The sequence below is a fragment of the Nycticebus coucang genome, chromosome 15 (assembly GCF_027406575.1).
Source record: "Nycticebus coucang isolate mNycCou1 chromosome 15, mNycCou1.pri, whole genome shotgun sequence".
Classification (NCBI taxonomy): domain Eukaryota; kingdom Metazoa; phylum Chordata; class Mammalia; order Primates; family Lorisidae; genus Nycticebus; species Nycticebus coucang.
The window spans coordinates 63592165-63604014 of NC_069794.1; the positions used below are offsets into that span (position 1 = coordinate 63592165).

Sequence of the window (11850 nt, forward strand, 5' to 3'; positions counted from 1 at the left end):
CTCAAGCAATTCTCCCTCCTCAGCCTTCCACAGTGCTGGGATTACAGGCGTGAGCCACCGCGCCTGGCCTGAGCAACAGTGAGACCCCGACTCATGAAAAAAATGGAAAAATCCAGCCAGGCACTGCGGCAAGCACCTGTAATCCCAGCAGCTTCCCGAGGCTGAGGCAGCGGGGTGCCCGCAGCCCGAGTCTGAGGTTGCGGTGAGCTACCAGGCCCACTGCACTCTGCTCAGAGACACAGGGTGAGACCCTGTCTCAACAACAACAACAACAAAAAGTAAAGAAATAAAAAATAAGCAACGAAATAAAATAAAAAAGCCAAAAAAAAAACCCAAAGGAAAAAAAAAAAACTACAATAAGGACAAAGAAAGCCAGGTGCAGTGACTCATGCCTGTTATCCTAGCACTTTGGGAGGCTGAGGCTAAAGGTTTACTTGAGGCTAGGAATTCAAGACTAGCCTGAGCAACCTAATGAGACTCCCAGCTATACAAAAAAATATATATTTTTTTAATTAGCCAGGGGTAAGCTAGGCATGGGTGGCACATGCCTATAATCCTAGCACTTTAGGAGGCTGAGGTGAGTGGATTACTTGAGCTCAAGAGTTCAAGACCAGCCTGAGCAAGAGTGAGACCCCATTTCTACTTAAAAAAAAAAAAAAAATAGAAAAAACTAGCCAGTCATGGTGGCAGGTGCCTGTAGTCCCAGCTACTCAGAAAGCTGATGCAAGAGGAACTCTTGAGCCCAAGAGTTGGAGATTGCTATGAACTATTACACTACAGCACTCTACCATGGCAACAGTGTGAGGCTCTGTCTCTAAATAAGTAAGTAAACAAACAAACAAAGTAAAAAGTAAAACTTAGTCAGGGGTGCTGGTACATCCCTATAATCCCTCCTACTCTAGAGGCTGAGCCAGGAAGGTTGCTTGAGACTGGGAGTTACAAGTTGCACTAAGCACCACTGTACTCCAGCCTGGGCAATAGAGTGAAAAAACAACAAAACTTATGCAATTCTTGAGAAAAAGAAAGACAAGACAAAAACTAATCAACTAGAAACTTAGCATGAGTTTTCAAAAGCTAAAACCATCTCATCAAAATAAATTGCCTTTAATTGTACAGACTTAGAAAATGCAAACATTTTTGTTCAATGATTAAATATGAAAAACTAGCAAATTGGTCATTCGGCAAATTGTTCTGGATGGATTAGCTTTCAGCTTATGATTTTCCATGAATTGACTGCTTCTAGATGTTCTTATTATTTTTTATAGTTTAGCCCTAGTTTGGTCCTTTGTGTCACAGTGTGCAAACTATACTAAATCATACCAACAGCAGTACACTGAAACAATTGATATAAAAGTTTATTTCTTTTAGGGCGGTGTCTGTGGCTCAAAGGAGTAGGGCGCCAGCCCCATATGTCAGAGGTGGCGGGTTCAAACCCAGCCCCTGCCAAAAACTGCAAAAAAAAGTTTATTTCTTTTATGCCATAAATTTGAGCCCTTGAATTGTTTGAATTAATTGTAATAGTCCAGTGATTTAATGTATCCCCGTCTCTATGGATGTTTAATTTATTAATGTAAAGAATCAGTAAATTGAAAATTCCCATCTTTATTTCTCTGGGGGGATTTTAGGGGGGCTGGTTTGGGGGGGTGTTTGTTTTTGAGACAGAGTCTCACTTTGTCACCCTCAGTAGAGTGCCATGCCATCACAACCCACAGCAACCTCAAATTCTCAAATCAACCCACCATAATACCCAGCTATTTTTAGAGACAGGGTCTCATTCTTGCTCAGGCTGTGTCTCCATCTTGTGAGCTCAGGCAATCCACCCGCCTTGGCCTCTCAGCATGCCAGGATTACAGGAGTGAGCCACTGCCTGGCCTTATGAAGCGCTTCCTTAACAGTTGGAAATTTCATTTCATCTTTTTTTCTCCTTGAATTCATAATTTTATCTTCTAATACAGAATCTTACCCTAATGGAATTGACTTTTATACTTGAAAGTCTTTTGTGATTATGTTGATAAATCATATTTCACTGTCACAAAAATATGCACATAAATTGAAATTGATAGTTTTAATTTCTTATGTCTTTTTCTTTCAATGTTAACATTTTTTCTGGACCAAGTTGTAATTTTAATCGATCAAAATAATGAAAATATGTTGTAAAATTTGGTAAATAATTTTTTTGTTTGTTTGTTTTGAGACAGAGTCTCTCTCAGTTGCCCTAGGGTTGAGTACTATGGCATCATAGCTCACAGCAACCTTAAACTCTTGGACTCAAGCAATTCTCTTGCCTCAGACTCCTGAGTAGCTGGGACTGCAGGCGCCTGCCACAATGCCCGGCTATTTTTTTAGAGATGGGATCTTGCTCTTGCTCAGGCTGGTCTCAAAACTCCTCAGCTCAGGCAATTCACCCATGTCAGCCTCCTAGAGTGCATGACCCACCACTTCCAGCCTAGTAAATAATTTTTTTTTTTTTTTTGCAGTTTTTGGCAGGGGCCAGGTTTGAACCCACCACCTCCGGTATATGGGGCCAGCACCCTACTCCTTGAGCCACATAATTATTTAGCACATAATAATTAGTAAATAATTATTAAGCACATAAAAATTCCTAGCCTTTGGATGAATATTACTTATTCCCTAAATAAGGCAGATTTTAGCATTGGTGTATTCTTTTGTTTGTTTAATGTTATAAGTCTGTTAAGAAATCAAGTTTACATACAGAAGTAAATGATAATAGGGGAGGCATCTTCACATTTCATTATAATGATGTCATTCCATTCTTCGAGCAATTTTTTTTCTTTTTTTACCCTGATAGCATAGATTCAAGTTGCCCTGAATATGTATTTCCATCTTTGAACAATTCGAGTTTTCTTAAACCTTATTGATCTGTTAACAAAAATTATTACTAATGATCTCTCAACTGCCAATTCATTAGGATCTCTGATTTTATTTGTTTATTTGGTTTTGGTCCTATTAATATTTGTTCTCAGCCAGGCAAGGTGGCTCATGCCTATAATCCTACCAGCCTGGGAGGTTAAGGTGGGAGGCGCCGTTGAGCTCAGGAGTTCAAGACCAGCTGAGCAAGAGCAAAACCTCGTCTCTACTAAAGGTAAAAAAATTAGGTAGGCCTAGTGGTAGATGCGTGTAGCCCCAGCTACTTGGGAGAGTGAGGATCATTTGAACCCAGTTGGAGGTTGCTGTTAGCGATACCGACACCTTAGCATTCGAAGCCTGGGCAACAGAGTGAGACTTAGTCTCAAAGAAAAAATGTTTCTCATTCTTTACAAAACTATGTAACGGGAATAACAGCATTTAATTTGCAAAGATTATTTTGTGGACTTACTATCCATTGGTATATGTTCTTTGAAGAAGTGTCTATAGAGTCCTTTATCCATTTAAAAAAAAAAGATTATGATGATTACAATACAGTAAATGCTCAATAAATCTAACACTTAGGATTTATTGAGTATTTCTTCAATACCCAACACTGTACTAAACCCTTTGTACTCATTAGATCATTTAACTCCTCCCTCATTCAAATACCTAGAAATTAGTACTATGACTACTACCATTTTACACATGAGGAAATAAGACAAATTATTTGCCCAGGATTACCAGTATTGAAAGCAGCAGGACCATCATTGCAACCCTGATTTTTCTGAAGTTGGGTCTTAAGTTCTTAACTGTTTACCCATGATGTATTGTTAGCCTATTTTTGTTGACTATAATCTATAATCTTCTTTAGCAATATTTGATTATTTTCTTATCTCCTTTAATTCATTGAAAATAAAGAATTGGAAAGCACTTGATTTTGCGAATCAGTTTGTTTCTGTAAGACTTACCAAGATTTATGAAATGACTAAGAGGTACTTTGTTTAACTCAGTATATTGAGCAGTGATGGGAAAAAGGAAATGGTGCTAATTTAAATACATATTGACTGATGTAGTATCTTTCATACATTCTGCTAAAACCTTATAGCTCCAGATGCAGCTCATTTAATTTACAAGGATTGTCTACTGTGTAACTCAATTGACCAATATGTCTTGTCAAATCAAGCAAGTTAGACTCACTTTCTGTCAGTAAGTCTGACTTCATTTTTTAGTTGAAATATACTCTATGTCAACTAAATGTTAATGATCATTTATATGACACTTCTGAATTCTAATGTAGGTGGGTAAGTACCATGAGTTTGTCTTCTGGATGAAGTAAGATGCTGTCACCTTCAACATTTTATACTAGTGCCTTTGTTATTTTGCTTTTACTGAGCTTTCTTCACTTTGCTCTCAAACATATTCTTTGGCAGTAGGCAGGACCTGGAAAAGATGTGGTTGTTAAGCAAAAACTATCCTTTGTTTCATTGCTCATACTTCAGCATATCTGAATTCATAACATTCTAACAGTCAAAATACCCATTTCTAAAGGATACTACACTCTTACAAGAAATGCGTTTTAAGATACAGAAGGACACAAAGTTTTCTGGGTTTGTAGTTTCTTCATTAAGGGAAGTTTCGTTCATCGCAGTTTTTCAGACTGGTTGGTTGGTTTTGGCACCCCAAAGACTTTTGCTCTCCTGGACAATATTCTGTAGTCTCTTTTGTTAAATGGGAAAGGGCTAAAATGAAAGGGGAGGCAGCTTCATGAGATGTATTATAAATCAATAATCTTCAGAAAGACTACATGAAGAAGTTGAGGTAACCTTAAAATTGCCCCATCCCTCATACCCCAGGAATACATACTCTCCACCTTGAAGGCTTCTGGTCCGTCCTGTCTGCGTCTGCTCCTCCATCCCCTCCCTGCTCCTGCAATCCAGAGCCATTCTGTCTTTTAGTTAGAGCTCTGTAATGAATCTCTAATTTATTAAACCAGACCTTGTCTCACTCGATGTATCTAAAAATATGAACACCTCCCCTAGCTAAGAAAGGAAAAAATGAGGGAGGTAAGGGGAAAAGAGAACAGAAAACTGAAACAAACAAAAATTCTCTTAGGGGCGGCGCCTGTGGCTCAGTCGGTAAGGCGCCGGCCCCATATATTGAGGGTGACGGGTTCAAACCCGGCCCCAGCCAAACTGCAACCAAAAAATAGCCGGGCGTTGTGGCGGGCGCCTGTAGTCCCAGCTACTCGGGAGGCTGAGGCAAGAGAATCGCTTAAGCCCAAGAGTTGGAGGTTGCTGTGAGCTGTGTGACGCCACGGCACTCTACCGAGGGCCATAAAGTGAGACCCTGTCTCTACAAAAAAAAAAAAAAATTCTCTTAGACAATGGAACGTGCCAAAATAATCCACACAGCTTAAATTTTGCCACTTCTGTGCTCATGTTTTTCTGTTTCACTTTTGTTTTTGCTTCAGCCTGGCAGTGCCTTCCCTTCCTATTTACCCATTTAGGCTTCAAGGACCAGCGTGTGCATGAAGTAGTGATATAATTGCTCTTCCTTTCACACCTGTGTTCTTGGTTTGTACTCTAATTTTTAGTATATGAATGACCATACACATAATGACCATTATGATTATTTAAATATTTGTTTCCTCTGTGTCTTTTTTATTGTGCGGCATGCAGCATGTAATTAGTAGATATTCAGCTTGAGTGAGTCCTTTGAACCCAGTTGCCTCTGATACATATTTTCTTCATAGATACTATTTTGGGATAGGAAAAATATACTGGGGCTTATAAATCACTCTTCATAATTTGTACAGCTACTACTAAATTATTCTGTTTCATGATCATTTTCTGTCAATAATCTAAACAAGCTAAGGTTTTTATTTCTGCTTTGCTGCTCTCCCCAGGAATCAAAAAGATCAGAATCTCTTATGGACATTCATCATAAAAAATTAAAGAGTAAGGCTGCTGAAGATAAAAATAAACCTCAAGAAAGAATACCATTTGACCGTGATAAGGATCTCAAGGTCAATCGTTTTGATGAAGCTCAGAAAAAAGCCCTAATAAAGAAATCTAGAGAACTAAACACCAGATTTTCACATGGCAAAGGCAGTATGTTTTTATAAGTAAGTATACTTCAGTGGGGTATATTTTCATACTAATCAGTTTGAACTTTTCTAAATACTCTTTGTTTTTAATAATTATATGCTAAAATCTATTTCCTTTTATATAATACATTATAAACCTATGATTTTTTTATAAGTAAACTGGGATTTTTGTAAAGTCAGCCTGTGAGATAAAAAATATGGATGGTTTACTGGAAAAATAGTCTTGCCTTCTTAATAACCTAACAAAATGATGTTATTGCAAATGCTAAAATAAAAATTCATGTTACAAGAAATGGCAAAGGAAAGTGTGATTTGAAGCTTTGAGTGATATATGCATGCTTTATTAAAGATGAAGAAAGGAGGCTTACTGGTAATTTTTATGTTAAGCAGGATCACAATTTTAAAATGTTCATTGCTTAGAAAGGTCCCCAATAAGTTAGGGTTCAGAACTATTCCATCGTTGATTCATAGACCAGGCTGAGAAGGGTTTGTAATGGTGATTAAGGAATTACATAAGATCTGAGGTTGCTTCTTAAAATCTTTAAGATTTTTAATTGTATGAAACCTATACCAAAATTCAAATATGATTTTAAAGGAAAATATAGTTAAATTTAGAAATATTTTCTAACTTAACTGAATTTTCTTATTCTTACCTCAGGGGGATTTCCCTGTGCAATGAAGAAAAGTTATTGAAGAATACTCTTTTGTCTGTCTGTCCACCTTTATTCCTTTCTTTTGGGCTTCTTAAGATTAGAGATTACTTTAATCTTAAAAGCCATACAAATTTACCTTGCTTTGTGTGTCTTTAAAGGTCATGTGGAAATACAAAATTGATGTTCTGTCATGTAGAATAGAATATTTTTATGTGCCTTTGGCTTCTGAGGAGGTATAGTCTTTCCTTAAAATAATTATTTTGAGGGTCCCTTTGATTTTTGTGGAATCTCACAAGTACCCTCTAAAATCCACTAACTCTACTGCAGCCTGGACCTCCTTGTCCAATATACTTAACCTGCCCCAGGGTCCATTGTCAAGTCTAGCAGTAGATCCAAAAATTTGAAATTGGTTGTTTTTTCCCTCCAAATTGCATCCAGTGAATACAAATTTACTTGAAAATAGAGGGTATAGGGTTTTGTCTGTTTTGTTATTAGTCTGCTTGTTTTAGCACTCAGGGCTTTTTGTTTGTTTAGATTATTGGGTTTTAGGTTTTTGTTTGTTTTTTTTTTTAAGTCAGAGAGCTCTCTAGGTTGTCTCATATGTTAAGGAAAAGCTTTTGATTTTTCCAACTTTATATAAGAAGTATTTCTAAGAGAAGCAATCTGAGAGACAGGATAGCAGTAACTGTGAGCAAAATCTTTAAAACTCCGTCTCTATGATCTCAACCAAAGCTTTCTGAGTCCCAGAACTTGGCTTTGGGATGGTCTTACTTTACCCAGTTATATACTGTAATTAGTAGTTTGTAGCTAATTTATTGGGGTCAAATCTTTTATATCAATCATGAACAGCCTTTTATAAAAAAAATCAAACTAATAAATCCTTGAATACAAAAACACAAATAGGAAATCTGTCATCATAACCACTCTAATTGAGTATTATGTTTGTAATTCTTTAAGCTCTGCCTCTTAAGATGTTAAATAGAAACTTTTATTTAAACTATTAAACTGTTGTTAAATAAAGCCTAAACGTAGATTCTGTAAATTATATTTTCTAGCAGATTAATCTCAAGTGTTACACTAATTCTTTGTTCTAACTTTGATGAAGCATAAGGTTTTAATGGAATAACATTCTGATTCCCAGTTCATATAAGCTTTATGAAAATGAGTAACCCAATCCAAGATGGTACAAATTGTTCTCTTTTTATTAATATAATAGCAGAACAATATATTTTTTTATGACATCAGTGTAAACAATAGCCTACTGAAGAAGGGTTGCTATTAAAAAGATAAATAATTGGGTGGCACCTGTGGCTCAGTGAGTAGGGCACCAGCCCCATATACCAAGGGTGGCAAGTTTGAACCCAGCCCCAGCCAAACTGCAACAACAACAAAAAAAAAAAATAGCCAGGCATTGTGGTGGGTGCCTGTGGTCCCAGCTACTTGGGAGGCTGAGGCAAGAGAATCGCCTAAGCCCAAGAGCTGGAGGTTGCTATGAGCTAAGACGCCACGGCACTCTACCCAGGGCAACAGTTAAGTGAGACTCTGTCTCTTAGAGAAAAAAAAAAAAAAAAGATAAATAATTATCTTAAGCAAATTGAAAAGCTTCTTATCTAAACAGAATTGAACATAGCTACCTTTTAACTAAAGGTGTCACTTTTATTATTTTCTTTCTTTCTTTCTTTTTTTTTTTTTTTTTTTTTTTGACACAGTCTCACTTTCTTGCCCCTGGTAGAGTGTTGCTGCATCATAACTCACAGCAACTTCAAACTCTTGGGCTCAAGTGATCATAACTCACAGCAACTTCAAACTCTTGGGCTCAAGTGATCCTCTTGCCTCAGCCTCCCAAGTAGCTGAGACTGTAGGCGCCTGCCACAACACCTAGCTATTTTTTTAGAGACGAGGTCTCGCTCTGGCTCAGGCTGATCTTGAACTGGTAAGAGCAGTCCACCCACCTCAGCCTCCCAGAGTGCTAGGATTACAGGCATGAGCCACCTCGCCTGGCCAAGATGTCACTTTTAATGGGTAATATTTTCTAAACACAAAACTTTGTATAAGAGTATCTCCCGGCGGCACCTGTAGCTCAGTGAGTAGGGCGCCGGCCCCATATGCCGAGGGTGGCGGGTTCAAACCCAGCCCCGGCCAAACTGCAACAACAACAACAACAAAAAAAAATAGCCGGGCGTTGTGGCAGGCGCCTGTAGTCCCAGCTGCTCGGGAGGCTGAGGCAAGAGAATAGCGTAAGCCCAAGACTTAAGAGGTTGCTGTGAGCCGTGTGACACCACGGCACTCTACCCGAGGGCGGTACAGTGAGACTCTGTCTCTACAAAAAAAAAAAAAAAAGAGTATCTCCCTTGTGTTCATTTAATTTTGCTATAAATTTTTCTCCAATGAAAGGAAAAATTTTTTCTAATTCTTCATCCTTATATAAATTCCTAACATATATTTTTTAAAAATTGGTATTTTTTTAAAGTAAAAATGTCATGATTGGATACTTATTTTTGCTTTAATTTTCTCATCTAAAAAGGGTAGGGATATTTCTGTATTACGTATTTACCATTTCTTCCCTCACCTTTATGTCACCATGACCTCTCCTTTCTGCCTAACACTTCCAGAAGCTACTACCTTAGAGCTAATGATCTTTCTTGCCACCCTGAAGACAATTTTAACAAAATGTAAGGCCAGCCCCAAGTTTTTTTGCACTGTGGAAAGAATAATCCCAATAAAACAACATTGACAACAAAAGAGCAAAGTAGATGCCCACGCAGAACGGAGAGGTGCTCTTCATTTCTGCCCCTTCCCTCTTTTAGCTGCCCAAGGCCTAGCTGAGTCATGTCTCCTATCCCTATGGCAGAAAGCTGAGATTGTTGATGGTTTTCTTTTTTTTCTTCCTTTTTTTTTTTTTCTTTTGTTCAGTTTTTGGGTGGGGCTGGATTTGAACCCACTACCTCCGGTATATGAGGCCGGCACCCTACTCCTTGAGCCACAGGTGCCGCCCTGTTGATGGTTTTCTAAAAGGGACTTTTTAATTTCCTACATTTCTTGCCCAAGTTTTATAGGAATATGACCTTCTCTAAATTTAAAAATGAAGGAAAAAAAGCAACACTAAATTCATAAAGTGGAGGAGGTACTTTAACATTCTTACCTTTGAAAGTGACACTGAATTCATTGTTCCTGAAATTATGATGATTTTGTCTAGCTCTCTAAGTCAGCATCTCAGATAGATTTAGATGCTTAAAATAGTAACCATATTACTGGTAAGTAAACGATGGGTTATTAGGGTTAGAAGTGGGGAAATAGGAAGGAGAATAAAAGGTAAGTGATGGTGACTACCCCCATAATAAGACTGCCTTATCTGATGAACTAAATCTTTTTTGTACTGGGCAAAATTAAGCCCTGCTTTCAAAGAAAAAGAAAAAAGCCATGGTCTTCCTGAGAGTTTTTAATCTTATTTTGAAGTAGCAACCCCTTGATAATTTATCACTTTAACATGTAGTGATTATGTCAATGATTTTTTTAGAAGCAAGGTTAAGATTTGCATAGTGCTGAGGACTACATCCTCTGTAATACGTAAATGGTTATTGTATAAGTACTTTGATCCCAAAACATCGTGACATTTTTATATTTCTTATGTAGGGTGGATAATGTTAATATTATTATTCTGAAATATAGAATCATGGGAGAGAGTTTTTAAATTACTGTAATTACATTAGGCCATTATTCTCTTTTCAGTTTTTTCCACAGCAATGATAGGTATTATTAGAAAATAAAAATTCCTGGCTTAGTGCCTGTAGCTCAAGCAGCTAGGGCACCAGCCATGTACACCAGAGCTGGCGGGTTCAAACCCAGCCCAGGCCCGCCAAACAACGACAACTACAGCCAAAACATAGCTGGGTGTTGTGGCTGGTGCCTATAGTCCCAGCTACTTGGGAGGCTGAGAATTGCTTAAGCCCTAGAGTTTGAGGTTGCTGTGAGCTGTGACTCCACGGCACTCTACTAAAGGCGACAGGGTGAGACTCTGTCTCAAAAAAAATTCCTGTTGAGTTATTCCTAAGTGGAAGAATTTATAACATCAACAGCCAAGTCTTCTATTTCAGAATATTAATTTATTTTGTTCTGGCTTTTAATGCTGTCATGAGATTTAAGTCTGCAGTTAAAAAGTTCATGCTACTGTAAAAGAGTTATATTTCGGGGCTGCTTAAAAAATTGCTTAACTATAACCATGGTGTGTACAAAAAAAAGTATTTATTGTCCCTTTCAATTTTTTCATTTTGAACTTTACCAATTAAAAGACTGTTTTTAGAAAAGAGAATTCCTGAAGTGTACTTTTTAATGTATAAATAAAAGTTTCATCTATATCTAATAAGCTGTGGCTTTTATTTTTGTTTTAACATTAGCTTTTCTGAAGGAGGCAATATTGGTAAAGAGAATAATCTGTAAAGATTTATTGCAGCCAACCAGATCATTGTGGGCTATTGTGGAAAAAATAGTCTTTCACACCAGGTTTTTATTATCCCAATATAACTACAAGTAATATCTATTTATAAACACAAGACAGACAAACTAGAAATGCCCTTTAGCACTATGGCACCAAAAGGATTGCACCAAGATTCCATTGTTATCTTATCACAGAACACGTTGTAGGTGGGTTTTTCTGGATTATTTGCTTTTTGCTGGGTCTCTACTTCCCAAATTAGAAGTGACCAAAAGACTTTGCAATATGAAAGTTAAGAATTGAGTGATAGGAATCTGTACATTTACATGTACATGTCAAAGAAAGAGCCCTTGATTTCTCAGATCATTTCCATATACTGTGTATTTATTAGGACCTCATGTTAGTTCATTTATTCAGTAAACATTTATTAAATGCCTCAGTGCATGCTAGGTGCTAAAAATACAATGATGAACCAGACAGGCATAGTCCTCCTCCTTGAAAGGAGATTCTGGGCTGTCATAATGGGGTAGTCACAAGTAAGTCAAGCAGATTCCTTGTCCCATGATTTTATATTCTAGTGGGAAAGAAGAAAATGATTTGAGTAAAAAGGATCTGGTAATTACAAATTGCGATAGGTGTTAGAAAGAAAACAGGATAATGAGAGACGAGAACAAGTAATTGAGGATGGGAATCCTATTTAGGTAGGGTGATTAGAAAAGTTTCAAACAAATGTCATTTAAGCTGAAACCTAAAAAGTGAAAAAGAAGCTAGCATAGAAAGTAACTGACCAC

General features: G+C 37.4%; 1 protein-coding gene across 3 annotated transcripts in view; it reads left to right on the forward strand.

The window, feature by feature from the left end:
• The window catches only part of GPALPP1 (GPALPP motifs containing 1), a 40489-nt gene extending 29527 nt beyond the window's left edge, over positions 1-10962 (forward strand). Inside the window, exons 8-9 of one of the 3 annotated variants that reach the window (XR_008374597.1) lie at positions 2985-3103; positions 5774-5810. Coding sequence is in view for 2 of the 3 variants with exons in the window: in XM_053563502.1 (XP_053419477.1) it covers positions 5774-5992 (219 nt within the window). In the remaining variant the exon portion in view is untranslated. Of the gene's footprint in view, positions 1-2984; positions 3104-5773; positions 5993-6632; positions 8323-9540 lie in introns of those variants that run through there. The other 2 variants (XM_053563502.1, XM_053563501.1) reach the window with 2 other exon arrangements.
• The last annotated feature ends 888 nt before the right edge of the window (positions 10963-11850 follow it).